At 47.2% G+C, this 20,104-nt stretch overlaps 1 protein-coding gene across 2 annotated transcripts in view; it reads left to right on the top strand.

Annotated features, from left to right (window-relative positions):
* The window catches only part of Smad1 (SMAD family member 1), a 63,377-nt gene that overhangs the window by 29,328 nt on the left and 13,945 nt on the right, over nucleotides 1-20,104 (top strand). For both annotated transcript variants that reach the window (XM_057754059.1, XM_057754060.1), the window contains exons 3-4: nucleotides 14,886-15,143; nucleotides 17,714-17,830. In XM_057754059.1, the coding sequence (XP_057610042.1) occupies nucleotides 14,886-15,143; nucleotides 17,714-17,830 (375 nt within the window). The remainder of the gene's footprint in view (nucleotides 1-14,885; nucleotides 15,144-17,713; nucleotides 17,831-20,104) is intronic.

The raw sequence follows: 20,104 nt of genomic DNA, 5'->3' as shown, positions 1-20,104 counted from the left end.
TGTGTTCCCTGTGGGATCTGACGTGTTTCTTTATGATATCTGTCTACACGTGTGGCGCTGGGCTGTGGGAAAGGCTGCAGTTGGCCCCTCACATCTTTGGATGCTACGTCCATCCATAGTCAGCTGCAGATGCAAATACTTAGAAAAGGAACTCTGTCTCTATGGAGCAGGCCGACTCTCCCTTCCAGGTACTTTCTCTTTTGGTTTTGGTGGTTGAAAAAGTGGACTCCATTCTTTCTGGGACTCAGGGTTTGGGAGCTCTTGGTGGGTGAGTCTACTTCCTCTTCAACACCCCAGGCCTCTGACTAGCCACCACTTGGAGATCAGGGCGGGACTTGTACCTGATGCTGCTGAGGGTTACCAGGGCTGGAGGTCCTCATAGGTTGACTTCCATTGGCCTAGTCTCAGCTTTGGGACTGGCACAGCTCTGCCTTGGCAGTGGGCTCCACTCCCATAGTCCCGGTGAATCCACCCATTGTGCTGGAAGGAGTCCGCGGCCTTGAGAGGTGACTGGGAGAGGTGACTGGGCTAGGCGCTATATGATCGCTTATTCCTCTTGACCAGGAACCTGGAGCAGGGCAGCCTGCGTGACTGACCATTGCAGATGTCTACACTCAGTGACAGCAGCTAGGGAAGGACAGAAGCCCCTCTGAGTCTCTTCACAGCATTTATATCATGTTAGGCATCCTAAGTGGCTCAGAGCTGAGTTAAAGTGTAGGGTGGACAGGTGCACGCTCCACGCGAATTCGGTGCTATGTTATATAAGGGCTTGAGCGGCTGCAGGTGAGGGCGTCCGGAGGCGCTCTGGGCTGCTGGCCCATAGATACAGACATTTTTAATTTATGTAGTTTTGCCCTTGCGTTTGTTTCTCCATCCGGACAGGTGGATCAGTGCTTCTGTAGGGAAGCATTGAAACGCCACATTGTCATTCTGGGTGATTTTGTTGATGGACTGGTTCACTTAGCTGGTGGTTTCTGAGGATCCGTAAACATGGATGGTGGTGTCAGATTCGTGTGGCTTCCCTCCCTGTCCCTGCTCCTGGGATGGCCAGGTGATCTTTCTCTCACAGGAACTTCAGACCCCAGGGTAGAGGTGTCGCTTCAGTGACTGCAAACTTCCAACTCGGTCGTGCAAACATCTGTTTGTCTCCAAAGGCATTTTGTGTTTTTTGCAGAACATTTAAGTCATGTAAAAAGACTAGAGGAAGATTTACAAAGGCTTTTGTGTCCACTGCCTATTTTAAGAAAGAGAGCATATAAACTAAAATCATGTGTTTCCTTCTGTTATTTCTGTTAGGAACCACCATTCTGAATTTGACATTTGTCACCGTGTATTTCATACTAATACATTTGTCCATAGGAACACGTTGCTTTGTGTATTTTAAAATATTCTTCAGTGACATTAGGTTTTCCTGGAACTGGTTGTCATGTTCATCCCATATTATGCTGTGTGATTCTAGAACGTACATTTTTACGATGACCTTGTCCAGTTCTGTGAGGGACCCTCTCTTCTGTTGGAATTTCATTTGGGATTGACTGCTAGAATTAGGCCGTCACACATAATATTATTTAGTATTCATAAATTTTTACTCTACTGTTTTTACACAGCTTCTAGCTTCCTTTCCAGGTGACTTTTTATCGGGCCCTTTGAAAACGACACTGTTACAAGTTGCGCCGGGCTAAGACTCTGTGTCCCCTTTCCCTAGCAACCGTACTGGGTTCTCATTGCTTCAGTATTAATACTTTTTACTGTCTGTCAAACCAGATAGGATGTAGGTTTTATTGTTACTTGTTTTTAGGAACAGGTCATATAAAGACACATGGTTTTCTTCAGGTAGAAACTGAAACGGAGATGGGAGTCTCAGAGAGTGAGAAGGACTGTGCAAGCTGGGTCCCTGGGTTTCGGTTCACAGGGTCCACAGGGAAAATTTTAATGTAACTCAAGTAATGAAAGCGACTCCTCCAAGTCAAGGGACTTGGGTGCCAGAGCCCTGGAAAGCAGAGGGGTCTGAACACAGGAAGTGCTCTCCCATCCGAGTCACTGATGAGAACACTCGGGGTGTGTGCCCTTGCCCTGCCCTGCTGCAGCCCCACCTGGTCAGCTCTGTCCCCTCTATTGCTCGTGAGCTATGGAGATGTGGCCCTGACAGAAGGGTCCTCTTTCCCAGTGCTCTTTAGCCGAGCCCTGCCGCCTTTCCTACTTCCTTCTCCGTTTTCTACTGGCTCTGAGCTTGAGTTCTCTGCAGGCACTCAAGGCCTTTTCCTCAGTAACTCCCTCCTCTCTCGGGGTCCAGCTCACTTCCCTTCCTCCTTCAGATCTGAAGGTAGTAGAGATCTGTGTAGCTGGGACTCATCCTTGCTCCCGCTATTTTCCTGCCCCAGAGAGAGTGTGCTTTCCCATCCCAACCCCAGCTTCTTCAGAACATACGGCCCAGCCCATTGCTGGTCAGCGACTCTCTGAGTAAAGAAAGCATAGGGCAGGTCCCTGCATGCTAACTTCTCTGTCTCGGCAGCTACCACAGCAGCAGGGATTGTGGATCCCTAAAAATGCTGTGACTAGTGTATTCATACAGCCGTCTGTCTTTCTAGAATGAGTTTTCAGTTTGTCTGCAGCCTTTGGAAACCGTCTTCCTCTCTTTGGTCATTTCCTTGCTGATGTAAGATGAAAAGGAAGCCATTCCTGGTGCAGTTCTGTTACTTAGTAACTTGCTGAGGTGGGGGAGTAAGCGCGACTCTGAGCTTCCTCTTCTTTCTCCTCTTCAGCCACAAGTCTCCGGAGCGGCCCACAGGACAGCCCTGGAGGTCCTTTGAGGGCAAGGCTGAGATGTATTTGGTGTAAATACTTGACTTGGGTCTTTCGTGCTGCAAAGTGGTATTGTGTCCTCTTAGAGTCCATGTGTGTGATCACATGACAGCCACTCACTGCCCACTGTCCTGGAGAGTTTGTTCATTCACAAGGTGCTCGTGAATTGGTCTTTGAAGTCGTTCAGCTTTCAGGGGTTTTCTGTTCTGATGCAGATAGGAAATTGGCTGGCTCTTTCTAGATTTTTCCTTCAGGTAGTCCTCAAGGTTGAGACTGAGATAAAGACAGTCGACGGTTTTCGTTTGTCTCATGCAGATTTTGTCATTGTTCCTTTGAGTATCTTTGCTTTCTATTTCTTTGCCCCAAAATAATTCCATCAATTTAAGTAACTACAATTTCTTCTTAACCCGTGGCTTGTATTTTGTTACAAATAAAATAGTGTAAAAACGATGGTCAGAAACGGCCGCACTTTCAGAGACACTGCCTCTCCTGTTCACTCTAGCTTCGGGTGTGTGTGTGTGTGTGCGTGTGTGTGGAGGGTGGGGGGGTGGGCAGCACGCGCAGAGCGGAGACCCCCTTCCTCCGTGGAGAGGCTGTCCTCTGACCATCATTGAAACATCTCTCAAGACATGTTTGGATTGTTCTCTCGCACACGTGTAGACGCTCACAGGAAACAGAGTCCCCAGACTTCTGAGGCTGGCCCTGCCGCTGCTGTGGCCGTCCACTGTCTGCCGGACTTTTACTAGCCTTCCGAGTGGAGGCTGCTTATTAGTGGTCGGATTAAATAGTGCTTCTCTTTTTCTTTTCCCAAAGTATCTGCTGACCAAGGCTGAGTAAGTCACCTAATTGTGGTACTGAGACGACCGTGCGGCTCCTGTCCGCTGCTCTCAAAGTGCCTTAATGGGGGTTTCCTGGCTGCTGGCCTCTTTTCTTTTTCCTCATGTGGTTCTTTAAAATTATTATTATTATTATTATTTATTTATTTATTTATTGCACTTTGAACTTCACTGGGAAAGTCCTTATCAAACCTGAGCCTTAAATCCTGAGGTGTTGTCAGGTGTGCCAATACATACCCATATTCCTAGCCCTCGAGAGGCTAAGGCAAGAAGTTGTGAGTTTGGGGCTACAGAGTAAGAGCCTGTCTCATAAGACACCATCCCCCTAAATAAATGGAGTCTGAGATTTCTATTTTAATTGTTGGAGAATGCTGCTGGCTGCTGAAAATGGAAATACACTGAAAATCCTCCTCACCTGTCGGCTAAATATGGGCTTCAGCTCCAGCTGTCTGTTCATCCTGTAATTTGTGGCTTGGTAAATTTTACCTGGAAGAATGTTTTAAATGTTATAGAACTGGAGAAAGATCCGTTATTGCCAAGCAGGAATGGGGCAGAGGAAATCGATGCCAAGGAAGGAAGCAAACTAAGTGGTCCTGAGGATGCCACAGATTGTTTTAATTTGACAGTATCCCTTCAGGCACTGGGGGCTGCATAGGGCTGAATCTGTAACGGTCTCAAAAAGTATTCTGTGAGCCGGGTGGTGGTAGTGGTGCATAACTTTAATCCTAGCACTCGGGAACCAGAAACAAGCAGATCTCTGTGAACTTGAGGCTAGCCTGGTCTACAGAACTAGTTCCAGGACAGTCAGGGCTACGCAGAGAAGCCCTGTCTTAAAAAACAAACAAACCAAAAAAAAAAAAAAAACAACTCAGAGCGCCTGTGTGGTACGTTTGCTGCAGTGGGGGGGGGGGGCAGTATTGACCTTACTTGAAGGTTAAGTTATAAGTCAGATACCAAGATGTGTTCATTACAAAGATTATGAAAATTGGAGGTAAATTAACTATACTAACTATAGAAATTAAAACAAGACTTCCAGTACACCCAAATTTCTGTTCCTTCTGACATTTTAATAAACACAAGGCTCTACAGGAACTGTGCCCCCAAAAAAGACGGGCACGGAATTTTAGTGGTGTATGCTGAATTGAATGGCAGGTGTGGATGGAGGATGAACTTGACCCTTAAACTTCCTCAATTGTGACACACCTGGACACCGTGTTCCGCCTAACGCTGGCCCATGGTGCAGTACAGACAAGTTCACGTGTCTGTCATCCCAGGGATTTTTTTATGTGTGTGTGTGCATTTGAAGGCCAGAGCACAACCTTGGGTGTCATTCTCAGGAACACAGTCCACTTCCTTTGCCACAGTCCCTTAGCAAGGTTGATAATCACCAGGCTTGATTCTCTGTGAGCTCAGGCCTGTGAGCTTCGGGGGTCCTCCCGTCTCGGCCTCCCCAGCGTGTGGGGGGAGAGTTAGGAGTCATCGTGCCTGGTGTTCTGTGGATTCTCGGGGTGGAATCAGGTCTTCAGGCTCCCAGGCCATCCCGCAGCCCTGTACAAAGGACTGGAATCAGTTTTTAGGTAGAGGAAGAATAAAGTAAATGAATATTGTTAATGAAACAGGCCAAGAAAAATAGATGAATAGCTAAGACCAAAGAAAATTAGTAAATATGGCATTGCTATCACACAGAAGCAGGACTGGGTCAGTCTGGTGGTGCCTCATGGAAGGCAGGTCACTGAGGATGCAGCGTTGGTCCGCTGTGTCACCACAGGTCCATAGAACCCAGCCAGCCGCCGAGAAACTGCTGGAACCCCATGAGCCAAATAAATGAACGAATGAATGAATGAAACTGTTTCCCTCTTTTCAGCTGATTTTTGGTTAAGTTTGTGTTAGCAAAAGAATCCCAACAACCATTAGATGACCCCACCTCTGAAAGCTTCAGTCAGAACAAGGCATGGGAAGGAAATTTGAAGGCGTCTCCTCTGTTTTGTGGGGGGAGCACAGGGTTGGCCCAGAGGATGACATCTCACGAGTCGCCTCTCTCCTTGCACCTTGCTTCTGAGGTAGGGTTTTCCTTACTGTTTCTGCAGCTAGAACCCTCAGGGTGTTTTGTTTTGTTTCTTCTTTAAAGCCAAATTCTTTCAAGAAGCCCCTAAAAAGCCCACGTCTGCAATCCCAGACCAGATAGGAGGGCAGATAGGAGAGTCGGTCAGAAGCGTATGTACACAGTAGCAAGAGAGACGGCCACTTGATCCAGAAGTCCTTAAAACGACTAGATTGTAAACCATTGGTGGTGTGGCTCCGAAATCCCACAACCTCACATGTAACATCAGTGAGAGGACATCGGCCCACGTAGACCGATGGCGTGGAATCCCTTAGGAGTTAGGACAGAGAAAGGCCATGTAAAGAAGATACCAATTGCCTGTAGTAGTGATGTAAAGACATGATAGGGATGAGCCGGCTTAGCTGTCCACTCAGCCTGGGCAGTTTGACCATGGGCCACTCGCTTGTCTTCCAGGGGTCACTCACGTGTCTTTGAGGGCCACTCATGTGTCTTTGAGGGCCACTCACTGTCTTCTGGGGGCCACTCACATGTCTTCCGGGGGCCACTCACTTGTCTTCTGGGGGCCACTCACGTGTCTTTGAGGGCCGCTCACATGTCTTCCGAGGGCCGCTCATGTGTCTTCCTTGAGGGACTCTAGCTACTGACCTGTTGGAGAAGGCGAGGGTTGAGACTGACCATCTCTTCAGGGCTGGCGTGAAATTCTTTTAATCACAGTGCGTGATGAGGCCCCTCTGCACAGGACATTCTTGAGAACGATGCAGAAATCTCCACACCGTGCATAGAGTAAAATGAAACTTGTGATGTGAACAGGTCTCTGTGAGGAAGTCCTCCGAGGACTAGCGGTAACGGGCACGACAGTGACAGCGAGTCTCGTTGCTCACCTCCCGTCCTACCGTGTTCACCACCACACATGAATTTTCATGTATTTCTGGCCTAGGGAGCAGGTGCCAAGGACTGCTGAGATGTAGAAGCGGAGTAATGAACTACTTGAAGCTGCAGAGCTAGAACCCAAGTTCAAATCCACGCCATTTAGCCCCGCGTGGGACTGCTTCACAAGAACCAGGAAGTGGTTGGCTTCTCTTTAGCAAAGGAGCCAGACACCCAGAGTTATAAGTGTTGGCGAATGTGTCTAAAATGCCTGTGGTAGGCAGCCTGCAGACTGGCCAAGTGCAGACAGTAGGGAGCATTGGCGCCTACGGCGTGGGTGCTGAGGAAGTTGTGTTTATGGTTATTTCCTGTTTAGCAGTAATCATCATTAGAAAACCAGTGTCCCGGCTTCACAGAACATATTTGCTGGGATCCAGTTTGAACTCCGAATAAACGAGTTAATTAATTGAACTGTGATTGTTCATCAAGCAAAGCTGCTTGGGGGTTATTGTGAACCTGTCAGTGGATTGTTAAGTAGCTGAGCCAACTGTTCAGAAACTTCCTTAAGACCAAGGTGGTCCAGAGCTTCACTGTGGAGCCAGACTGCCCAGGCTTGAACCCTGATCCACTGGATATTAGCTGTAAGACCATTGGTAACCTAACCCCATTGGCTGTTGGTTCTGTATTCTTAGGTAAGTTACTTACTCTCCCTATACCTCCATTTCCACTTTCATTTAAGATTTATTTTTATCCTTTTTAATTACCTGTATGATGTATGTCTGCGTGTGCACGTGTGCCTAGGAGCGCATTGCCCATGGAGACCAAATGCATTGGATCCCTGCTAGGTGAGCCACCAGATCAGGGTGTTGGGAGTCAAACTACACAGTCCTCTGCAAGGACAGTTCACGTTCTTAACTGCAGAGCCAGGTCTCCAGACCCTCGGGTTTTCTTTTCTGTGCGGCATGGGTTAACACGGGAACGTGCGAGAGCAGGGTTGTTGGGGGTTTGGTGAGTTAACACATGATACAGCAGTTAGCATGTAAGTGCTGTGTGTTGGAAAGAAGTGCCCTTGTTCCAGTTATGCTGTGGCTGTAATCCCAGTGCAGGGGGAGGGCAGACACAGGCAGTCATGGGGGCTCGTTGGCCCAGCCAGTCTAGACAAAACAGTGAAGTCCAGGTTGTGAAAGAGCCTGTCTTCGAAAAGTAGAGAAACCACTGAGGAAAACAACCCAGTCTCTCTCTTTCTCCCTTCCTTACACACACACACACACACACACACACACCCTAATCAGAAACTGGAAAGAGAATTTTTGAAGCAGCTTTTCAACTCCCTCTCAGTTTTGAAGGACTAAGGAGTAAAGCCTGGCTGTGAACAGGCTTGGATCAGGCCCTAGATCCGGATGAGTTCCTTAGCTAGGCCGAACCTGCTTCCCTAGATCCGGAATGAGTTCCTTAGCTAGGCCAAGCCTGCTTCCCTAGATCCAAATGAGTTCCTTGGCTAGGCTGAGCCTGCTTCCCTGCACACCCCAGACTGCAGTTGTGAAGTCTGTGTGAAGCGCTCTGTGGTACAGCCCTGTACTCCTGTTGGCTTTTATTGCCACAGCTCAGGGGACCTTATCAGATATTTCAAACCCTGTCCACCCTCAGCTCACCACCAATGAACACACAGACAGATAAAGGGTTTTTCCGCTGTTGTTTATTGCTGTTAAAATTTAACCTTGATTAAGATTCAGAGAACCATCTCTTCCGTTCCCAAGACGTATCTTGAAGTAAGGAATTTTATTTTATAAATAAACATACTATTAACTTGAAAACCATCTTTCACGCCTACCTCTTTACATGGAAGGTCACTGCCCACAAGGTCACCCAGTATACTCTATCAGGGATGTCCGTCTTAGGCAGCTACTCAGGCAACTCACCCTTTTGATAAGAACTGCTGCAGGGTGGGACGGGCCACCTCTCTGCTCTTAGACAACCCCAGTGCTGTGTCCTGAGATGTTACTTGTGCAGAGCTTCGCGTGGCATACTATTAGAATTAGGTGTCCACGAGCCATGGCCAAGACGTACAAATCTAGAATGGGGGTGCCTGAGTAAAGCGATGTTCTTTTTCTGGGAGGTAAGGAGTGTGAAAGCCCAGAAGTCAGGTGAGTTGTTCCGAGTCCTAAATGTAGTCACCCTGCTCAGGTCACCTAGCTAAACACCTTCTCCACTCCTGCAGAACCAGGCGGGAAGAATTTTGGTAGCTTGATTGCCATTCTGTCTCCGTGGACAAGCATAGGGAACAGGCTGGTAATCTCATCAGAACTCTCTTATGTTAAACCGGAAGCTAGCTGCATTTGGAGAACATTTGGAGGGTCCCGGCACAGCTGAAAACCGGTCAGGTTGGACTAGCACATGTTGCCAGTGACCATTTGGTATAGAGTTTCAAGCCATGCTTGAATCCCTGGACAAAGCTCCAATCTGGGGTGTACAGGAATGCTGTTGAGCTCAGCTGTTCTTGGTCGTTCCTTTCCCATGTGTCTTGGCGACACAGAAAAGCAGAGGCCAACAGCAGAATCACAAATGCCTCCCCGGACTTGAGCATCCTGCAGTTTTATTCCCAGTTTGGTTTTCTGTTGGCGGGAAAAGGGATTTTGATTTTCATTTTTCATGGGAAGAGATACAGAGTTTGAGCAGCAGCGAGGAAGGGAAGACTCTGACTTTGTCTTTCCAGAGGTCCAGAGGAGAGCACATCCTCAGACTTTAGCCAGCGGGCTGAAGAGATGGCTCAGGAGCTAAGAGCACACACTGTTCTTAAAGAGAATCCACCCACACTGGGCAGCTTACAACTGCTTGTAAGTCCAGCTTCAGGGGATCTGATGCCTCTGGCCTTAGAGGGCATTGGCACTAACATACATGTACAGATGTTCACAGATACACACATAGACATATACATAATTAAATCATTAAAGTTTGTTTTTAAAATAGACTTGGCAGAGAGATGGTGTCTCCCCTTCCTTAGTTGGCAAAGGGCTCCCTGCACTAGCCTGCAGACCTGCATTTAGATCCCCAGCACCCCACACAAAGCAGACTTCCCAGGCAGCATACCTGGAATCCCAGCGCCAGGGAGCTCGAGGGAGGAGGACCCTATAGCTTGAGGTCCAGCCAGTCCAGCCAGATGGGTGAGTCCAGGTTGAGCAAGAGATCTTGTCTCAAAAGGCAAAATGGGAAAGCAATTCAGGAAGACAGTGGATATCAACTTCTGGCCTCCACATGCATGTGTCCCTGAACCTTACACACACACACACAGAGATAGAGACAGAAACAGACTCCAGGCAGTTGTTAGCTAGATGGGAAGGTGGGGAGAAAGGCCCCACTCATCAAAGCAGGCAGGGTTCTCTGAACACATGACCCAATCAGCTCAGACATGAAGCTTAGTAAAACCATTAGTCTCCACATCCAAGGATAAGCCTCGGGGCTGAAGCAAAAAGCACAGGTTGCTGACAATGTTTAGGAAGCAGGTTTGGGATCTGGCTTCTCAAAGGTGTCTTACATCAAGAAGCGTTTCCAGAAATGTAAGGGTTGCAGTTCCAAACCACGCATGCTGCCCTTCAGTGGAGTTTGAGGTGTGAGAAGTTGGAAGATGCCGTGTGCACCTGTACGGACTGGGTTGCCTGTGTCCCTAAATTCATGTTGAAGCTGTAACCCCAAGGACCACGGAATGTGGGTTTTAGAGACAGGGCCTTTAAGGAAAAGATAAAGGGAGATGAAGGCATTATGAGGAGCTAACATCCTTACAAGACAGGGTTAGGCTGTGCAGAGAAAGAAACACTGGGCTGGAAGGCCATTGGGAGCCGAGGACAGAGGTCTCAGCTGAAGCCAGCCCACCGGTACCTTAGTCTCAGGTGTTTGCCTTCCAGGGCCACAGGAAAATGCCTCCTGTTATTCCAGTCACCATTCTCTGGTGTTTATTCCCACTGCTCTAGGAAACTAATGCAGACAGTGTCTACAAATCACAGAGCCACTGTGGACGTCAACAGACCTTCGTAGTGCTTTTGTTTTCCCAGTCCTGGGGATGAAGCTGGGCCCTCATGTATGCTAAGCTGTACCCTTGGCTTTCTCTAACTGTGCACATGCGTGCAGGAGACCGCGGAGTCCAGGAGAGGAGCCCTTGGAGATGGAGTTATCCATGTCCAATGTCCATGCTAGGAACTGGAAGAGCAGTGTGCACTCTTAACCACTGGGCCGGTTTTTTTATTTTTTGTTTGTTTGTTTGTTTGTTTTTGAGCAGAGTTTCACTCAGTTGTTCAAGCTGGCCTAGCATTCATTCTGTAGTCCAGACTAACTTTGCACTCCCATCCCCGCCTCCATCTCTTGTCCGGCTCTTCTTATTCTAAAGAGGGCATTTCCGCACCAAGGTACTGCTCTTTACGTTGACCTGCCAGTGTGGTGGCATCTCAGTAAGGACTCGAGAACTTCGTTGTTTCCAAAGGCATCCAGGGTGGTGACTAAAGCTATTAGGAAAGAGAAGCATTGCCTGCTCTTCCAAAGGTCCTGAGTTCAATTCCCGGCAACCACATGGTGGCTCACAACCATCTGTAATGAGGTCTGGTGCCCTCTTCTGGCCTGCAGACATATACACAGACAGAATATTGTATACATAATAAATAAATAAATATATTTGCCGGGCGGTGGTGGCGCACGCCTTTAATCCCAGCACTCGGGAGGCAGAGGCAGGTGAATCTCTGTGAGTTCGAGACTAGCCTGGTCTACAAGAGCTAGTTCCAGGACAGGCTCCAAAACCACAGAGAAACCCTGTCTCGAAAAACCAAAAAAAAAAAAAAACCAAAAAAAAAAAAAAAAAAAAAAAAGAGGAAAGAGAAGCGTGCAGCTGAACTCTGAGGAGGAACTGGGCCTGCCAGACTTGGAAACCCCTTTCATTAATATAGTGGTGTGGCCAGGAGGTGGTGGTGCACGTCTTAAATTCCAGCACTCAGCAGGCAGAGGCAGATGACCCCTTTGAGTTCAAGGCCAGCCTGGTCTACAGAATGAGTTCTAGGACAGCCAGGGTTACACAGAGAAACCCTGTCTTAAAAAACCAAACATAAACACACACACAGTTACCAAAATGTAATTAAAAAACAGTAACAACAGAAAAAGAAAAAAAAAAAAACGGTGGCATGGACACAGACTAGAGCAGAAGAAACTGTCTGAAAACATACAGCAGACACAGGAGACTATAGAAAAGGTAGCAGCTCAGTCTGCAGGACAGAGATGGCCTCTTAATCAGTGGCATTTAAGGTGGCTTGCTAACCAACCATTCAGAAAAAGATGAAGTGAGATATATTCCTCATACCACAAATAAAACCAGTGCCTCAGAAACGTAAATAAATTGAGAAACTCTGCACACCCCAGAAGGGCGCAGGGGTGGGCTCTCCCATTCAGCATGGGCGTACAAGACTTTCTAACCTCAAATTCATAACACACACGAGCGAGAAGAGTGGAGAAGCAAGAACCCCGTAGCTGCCCTGTGAGGAGGTTAGAATGAGGGAAATGAACAGAAGGGATGGGAGAGGGATTGTTCTGAGCTTCAGAACCGCTTAGTGTTTTCTAGATTTACAAAGAATTGGGGAAGTCAGTGAGCACCGCCAACAGACTATGCAGATAAGCTCAACGCTGAAGGTGGGAGTCTGACCCAGACAAATTTAGAGCAAATGGAAATGAGTTCAAGTATTTTACACATAAAAATAAATTTAAAAAGAAAACAAATCCCTAGGTGTAGTTCATAAGATGATATGAATATAGTAGTTTTGACAAAAATAGTGGATTTAAGGGATTCGTGAATATATGGGAACTGGCATAGGCAGGTTGACTCTTCTATCATCCCTGTGTGTAAGAAGTGGAGGCAGGAGGACCAGGAGTTCAGAGTCATTTCAGCTACAAATTTGAGGCTAACCTGGTCTACATGAGCTCCTGTTTTAAAAATTCCAAAAGATTAATACAGATAAATATATAATAATAATAAAGGAAGGCAAATAAAAAGTTGGTGGACTTGGGTTGGGCTTAGGGAGAGCACTGCAAATCTTTCTGCACACATCCCCGTGTACACACACCCAGCTTAGAACCAGGGCCCCGGGGATGAGGAGGGAGAAGTGAGGCAGAAGCCAGGATGCTTTGAAAAGCTAAAGAGAGAGAGAGATGCCTCAAGAGTGGCAGCGTGCTTGAAAAAACCGTAAAGAGCAAGCAGTGGCCCGTGGTGGGACACAGTGAACCACAAGAATAGACAAGAGCAGGAATGTGTCAGCCCATTTCTCAGGAACTCACAGACCTCTGTCAGTGGCTGTCATAGACGAGCAGGAGGCGGGAGATGGGGAACCCCTCCTCAGGGAAGAATTCTGACGGAAAAGTAAGGACAATAGAAGGAAAGAGCCATCCCATCTGAGCAAACGCTGATTCAAGCAAAATCTGCGTTCAGAGTTGGTGGAGTCTGGTGAGAAGTGGAAGGTTTACTCGGAGGATTAGCTGTGGATGGTGGGTGAACTGGGTAATAGTCTAACCAAGCAGTCGAAAGGAAGCAGGCCTATGTCGTTGGCCTCTGGGTTTGTACCCAGAGAAGGGCATAATGTCAGCTGCATAGTGTAGTAGCCAAGAATCACGGGGTTTAATTAAGAACTGTCAGAGGAACCCATGTTGAGAAGCAGTCTGTAAAATCACTCATACGTGATTGCATCAAGGGTTACCATGTCAGTAATGGTCGCATGTATGTGTGGAAGTTAGTCCTGCAGTGTACCAGTTACTCTTGACCTCTGTGGAATTCAGGGGCACACAGCATCCATCACCTGCTCTCAGAGAACCCCGGGGTGGGGTGGGAAATGTTTGGAGCAGGAGAAGGGAAGAGGATGAGGAATTTTAATACTTCCCAATCTGTTTTATCAACAGTTCGCAGCTAAGTCAGTGATAATCCATGTGTTCCGAATGCCTTCCAATAGAAGCACTCACAGTCAAGCAGGAAGAGGGTTCTTGAAAAGCCCCCAAGTCAGCTCCATTTCCAGTGTCACTGGGCGTTTCTTTAGGGAAATGCACGGAGTCCTGGTCACCGTTCACAGTAGCCAGTTTAAATCACCTTCCTCCTCTTGCTCAGTTTTAATACACGTCGCTTTTCTCTCATTTAGAGACCACAAAGACAGGAGGGCTTCAGAAGGTCTTTGCCACTAAGGGGAGCCACCTGGTGACCTTGGAGGAGATCTGGGGCCTAAGGGCACTCTCCTGGGTAGGGTTCTATAATCAGCATTAGGCAGCCCATTCCTCCTGGGTTGCCTTATGGTGGTGGCTCTGCCAGGGTTTTCTGGAGTTAGCTGTGCTGATTTTCATCACTTCAGGCTCTTGGCTTTCAGCAGGCGACTCTTTTTGTCTGGGTACCGACCTCTTAGACCCCCTGTCTTGGGGTTTTTAGTTGGCAAATGTAACTAGCTTCTGCGTCCTCCTTGGCCCTGTTGTGTGGTGTCGAGGACCATGGAGAAGTGAGTCCATCTAAGTAGGGCTGCCAGGACATTCCTGAACCTCAGAGGCCACGTAACTAACCTCCTTCTCTGGCCTTCGGATGTCACGTGGTCACAGTTTACTGCTTTTTATTTTAAAGGAGTTAATGTGTCGATTCAAACACTTAATGATAATAATATCATTTAATACATATTAACTCAGATTTTAGCAGACCGTTAAGCGAGAGTATCGGTGGCAATATGTACATATGTAAACGGAGTGGCCCAGGCTGGACTCTAAGCTCAGATCCCTTTGCCTTAGCTGCCTCCTGAGTACTGGAATTGTGGGTGTATGCCAGTATGCCTCAGTGCCAGGGGTGAGTGTGTGTGTGTGTGTGTGTGTGTGTGAGAGAGAGAGAGAGAGAGAGAGAGAGAGAGAGAGAGAGGTGCTTGGAGGGGTGCACATGTGGAGGTCAGACCAGCTTTGTGGAATCTACTCTGACCTTCCACCTTTACCTAAATCCCAGGGATCAAACTCAGGTCTTCCAGCTGTATGACAAACCCTTTTAACCATGAAGCCATCTGACTAGCTGGTGATGTATATAGTGTTAATTATGCTTTATGTTTTTTGTGAGTAGAAAAATTAAAAATGGAATAAAGCAATTAACTTTAATCTGAAACTGTGTCTTGAGGTTTCCCTGGGTCAGCAGCCCGGAGGCTGGGGTCCTGTGATTTAGGCCGTACTCTGGAGCAGAGAGTCACTATCCTTCTGATAGCAGGATGGAGTTCAGGTCATCTGACCTCGCTTACTGTGAGGTAATTACCGATTTTCACCTTTCTCGTTTGTCTCTCTGTTCCCAGTCCTGCCTCCCGTACTGGTTCCCAGGCACAGTGAGTATAACCCTCAGCACAGCCTCCTGGCGCAGTTCCGCAACCTGGGACAAAACGAGCCGCACATGCCGCTGAACGCTACGTTTCCAGACTCCTTCCAGCAGCCCAGCAGCCACCCGTTCCCCCACTCGCCCACCAGCAGCTACCCCAACTCTCCAGGCAGCAGCAGCAGCACCTACCCTCACTCGCCCACCAGCTCAGACCCGGGCAGCCCTTTCCAGATGCCAGGTAGGCAGGGGTGTTCTGGGACCCTGCCTTGTGGAGATGGTGGGCGTGGCCTGCGGTGGGGGGGGGGACCCTGTGAGCCAGTGCTTCAGAATATCCTTGTAGCAAGAGGAGCCACACAGCCGCAGAAGAGGATGGCCTGTTTGAGTCCTGCTGTCCCTTCCCAGACAGCTGCATCCTCCTGAGTGAGTGGCACGGTTGTTCCAGTCCCTGCTCTCCATAAAGAAAGGGGAAAATGTGCTACGCACAGTGCCGCTCCAGGAAGCGGCTTCAGCGAGCGTTTCCGACGCTGTCAGTGCGCTACTTCCCAAAGGATCACCCCCTCCACCCCATTTAATTAGATTCATTTAGCCGGTGATGTCATCCCAAGAAACACGTACTTTTAACAACAAGGAATTGCAACAGAAGTGCTGGAGACCATCTGCTTGTTTAACTTAGCAGAGACAAAAACCAGTTATTTTCCTGTTTTAGTCATAACGGATGGTGTAATAGTTATCAAAACAAGTGATTAATTAAAAGATTGTATTTTTCAAATTACAGGTCAGTAAACAAGCATCTCAAACATTAGTGCCAGATTAAATTTTACTTCAACATCCATGTTTAACCTTCAGAAGTTGAAAAGTGATCCATACTTTATTGCTTCTTTTTTTCTTTTGAAAGAGTTATTTTTCAGCCTGTTTATTATGTTTTTCTGTTTGGGATGAAGATGGGAGAAAGATTATTTTAATAACCAAACTTCTAACATCCGGTCTTCCTATCCACCCATTCCCTGGCAAGCCCATTGGGTCTGGTGGACCAGTTAGTAGTGAAAAGGTCCGTTTCAGAGGACTTTCGAGCAGGGGCAACCCCAGGTAAGCTCTAGTGAAAGAGTCAAAGTCAATCACTAGAATTTCTTCTTGTCCTTGACTGCCAGGGATTAGTGTACAGCCACAGAGAGGGAAGAGGAAGGGGCTGTGTTCTGGCAGGGACAGTGAAACACCTCAGCAGTGATCTGGCCCCGTGAGCCCTGGTGGTGCCACGGGCTGCTAGTGAGGTTTTCACCAGGCCTGTTGGTGTATATTCAATGCCACAGGCTGCTAGTGAGATTTCACGAGGCCTGTTGGTGTATATTCAGTGGGTTCTGCTGAGAAGAGGCTCTGCCTACGCCCCTGGCTTGAGGGATGCAGAATCAACCTCACTGCTGCAGCAAGAGGCTGGAGTGAGAGGAGAGACAGTCTGAGAAGGGCCCAGGAGACTGGCTGGCTCACTTTTCAGCACCTGGGTGGGAGGAGTTGCCAGGGAGCCCTGAAGGAGCGGAGTTTGTTATTTGGGTTCCACAGTTGCCGCTAAGAATTTATCCAAGCATTCATGGATCCCTCCAATAAATTTTGTTCTCAAGGCTCTGCTGTGCATGCTGGGTAGACTTACAAACCAATGAGGAACTTGGTTTTCGAGTGCAGGAAAACGAATTCTCTGGGTTTCACAGTGAGAAAATGCCCAGCTTGCATTCATGCGTGTGGTTTCAGTAATCATATTTGCTGGAAATTCTTCAGAAGAGTCCAATGTAAATTCTGAAACAGAAGACAGCTGAGATAAGCTGATTTATTGCCTCATATTCTGTTTTGGGGGATTTTTAAGCTTGTCATTGCTTAAATGGTTGGAGCAAAGGTAGTCCAAGGAGATTGCTTAAAGTCAGGGATAATCAAATCTCAATTAGTGGGTCCTAGCAAGTCCAGAGAGCAGATTCCCTGCCCGTAGGTTTACTGTCGGGCCTGGGAGAGCTCCGTACCAGACCCTGTCTGGCAGTTCTCAGAGTCTGCTGCGTGACTGTCTTCGCCAATGCTCTTCTTGGCAGAGTTAAAGTGACTGATCCTAGGTAGGCAGGGAACTCCTGGGACTGACTTATTTTCTTTCTTCTCACTGAAATGTCACTGTAAACAAAGTTTGGGGGTCTGATTGTTTTCAGAAACTCTGTTTTATGTCCAGTGTCTTTAGCATCTAATCTTTCTCGGGGGTCGGGGAGAAGGGTAAGGCAGGGCCTGATATAACCAAGGTCGGCCTTGACCTTTCCATCTCCTCCTCCACGTCCTAACTACTAGGAGAGCAGGCATGTACCACCATGTAGACCAGTCTTTCAGTAAGGAGGTTGACTCAGTCTGAGTGACTAGTGATCTCAGCACAGGGAGACAGGTAGATCCCAGGGGCTCACTGACTGAGCAGCCTAGCCTGCCCTTAGAGCTCCAGGTCATGAGAGACCTTGCTTCCCCACCACACGCCCCAAAAAGTGAGGGCTGGCCAAATGGCTCAGTGGGCAAAGGCACTTGCTGCCATTGTGAAAACCTGAATTCAGTCTCTGGAACCCACAGGGTGGAAAGACCTAACTCCCCAAGTTACGCTCTGACCCCCAACATGTTCCTTTCCTCACAATAAGTAAAAGAAAGATTTTTTACCTAAGCTGTCATCCTCTGACCCCTACATACTTGTGCACACACATGAACAGTCACACACATGAAAAGGTACACACAGATACAATCTGTCAGAGATGAGAATATATGGCTGAAGCGTGTACTTTTCTTTTCTTTCCCTCTTTGTAGCTGACACCCCTCCACCTGCTTACCTGCCTCCTGAAGACCCCATGGCCCAGGATGGCTCTCAGCCAATGGACACAAATATGATGGCACCTTCGCTGCCCTCAGAAGTCAACAGAGGAGGTAACATGAGTTGCTGCTTACTCCCTTTTTAGAGTTCCTTGTCTGTATGTGCAAATGTTACTTTCACTCATGTAGACCTTAAAATGGCAGCTATTTGAGAGACATGGAAAACAGGTTTGCTGTTGTTGTTTGGAGCCCAATGGAAAGAATTCTCTAGAACCCATGGAGATCTCGGGATTGAATGCGGTGGTCTCCAATGTCACTGGTCTCTGAAATGGCCTCAGGCGGTTTCCTGCCATTTTTTACATTTTGTACAGTTAGGTAAAGTGTCAGCATTAGTGGTCAGCAAACCAGTCAGTCAGCTCTGAAGACAACTGAAGATATCAGTATATCCGCCAGTGTTGAATATGCAGCCAAGATTCGGTGTTTGTGTAAAAAAAAAAAAAAGCAAGCATATCTATGTCCTCAGCATGCTAATTTGTTTTCACCTTCAGTAAATGGTTAAGTGATATAGGGAGATATATAGATATGTATGTGATATATAATCATATACATTTATATATATATATATACATATATCAAATGACTATTTAAAACTGTATTTATCTATGATTACCAATAAATATGGTTTTGTGTAGCTGTTTCACATGCCTGTGTACACATGAGGTTGTTAGAGATCTCTTGGGCATGCAGAGATAGTGAGGAGGAAGCGGTTGAGCCCTGTTTTACATAACAAATGTCTGTTATTTAGATAGTCATGTGTTCAGGTCTTCGGTAGTTAATAAGGAGATGCATGCTGCCAGAAGTGTCTGTAATGGGCCAAGAGGAACAGGCCATCCGCAGTAGCACAAAGCAGCCTGCCGTGGGTGATCACAGCAGAAATTCATACAGCAGGGTTTCCTAGCAGCTGCTGTGTATCCGAATAGACACGCGTAGCCTCATCTCTTTTATGGCCCTTAACTGCCACTGAAACAAGTGATGACATTTGTTTCCTTCTTTCTGTACTCGTGCCTAACAACTTTACAAAAAATAAAAACACAGATGAATGAATGAATGAATAAAGAACAAGATTTTACCCTTCTCCCTCAAAGCACTTACAAGCAGAACCGAAGTTCATGGTCCCTCTCTGGGAGGAGGGACTGATCTTTACGGTCAGGCCCATTTCTGCCCGGTGGTGACATGGTGGACAGCCCAACCTGTTTCCCCGGGCCACTGTGGCAAGCTGAGTAGGGCTTCAGGGAGCAAAGAATGAGATCCTAGAATCACTGTAGGCTCCCAGTCAGTAACCTCTGAAGGAGTCCCCTACATGCTGTGTGGAGCACATTGAAGTTACAAGGCAATGTTCCTGCTGAATTTGTCTGTTTTGTTCCTAACCCCATTTTTCGTGAATGAGAGGTGGCTCAGGCATTGCCAGGCTGCTAATGCTTGTTAAGGATTTAAACGCTAGGCTGCCTGCATGCCATTGTAGTAACGATGGCAGCATGCCCTGTGCACGTGTGACCGGAGCACCAAGCGCAAGCCCTGCTGCCAACTCTGTTCGTCATCGATCCTTGGGTGATACTGAATGCGCCACTCTGATGGCGGATCTTGTGGGAAGTCCTGTGTGACCCCAACTGCTCCAAAGATAAATCTGAAAAATGACGGTAATCTCAAGGAAACTTAGTTGTGATTTTGTTTGGAGTTTCTTTGTATTTTATGGGACTGGCTCATCATTAGATGTGGGCAGTTGACATGTAAAGGAATCTGATTGAGAAGAACCCCTCTCTGACCTACTTTTGGAATTTTTATTTGAGGAGTGAGATACTCTGTGACGGTACTGATGAGATGAGTTCTGTGGCCCCAAATAGAGACTTACTTTTAAGATCTTTTTTCCTTTTGAAAAGCCTTAAAAATGTTCCCCCATTTAAATCACCAATTAAATGAAGCTAATTTAAAAATCACCTGGTATTTTCAAAGGAAAAAACGTTGACTTTTCTGCTGTTGTTACCTGTGATCGTTTTCCCGGAGAATGGGTCAGCAAATTACAGCCCATAGACAGACCGATCAGCCCACTGTCTGATTTATTGATTGATTGGTTGATTGGTTGATTGATTGATTGATTTATAAATAAAGCTTTATTAGAACACAGCTGTGCCCATTTGTTACATATTATCCATGGCTAGGTTTTCTTTTCTTTTTTCTTGTTGTTACAAGGGCAGAATGGAATAGTTGTTATAAGGACCACAAAATCCTTCTGACCTTTTGTAGGAAAAATAATGTGTCCACATGCACGCTAGGTGAGTAGCATTTTTGACAATGCCAATAGCTGACAACAGGTCTCCTCTGTGATCGGTG

This window comes from Chionomys nivalis, chromosome 21 (assembly GCF_950005125.1).
Source record: "Chionomys nivalis chromosome 21, mChiNiv1.1, whole genome shotgun sequence".
Classification (NCBI taxonomy): Eukaryota; Metazoa; Chordata; class Mammalia; order Rodentia; family Cricetidae; genus Chionomys; species Chionomys nivalis.
This window is presented reverse-complemented; position numbering and strand designations above follow the sequence as displayed.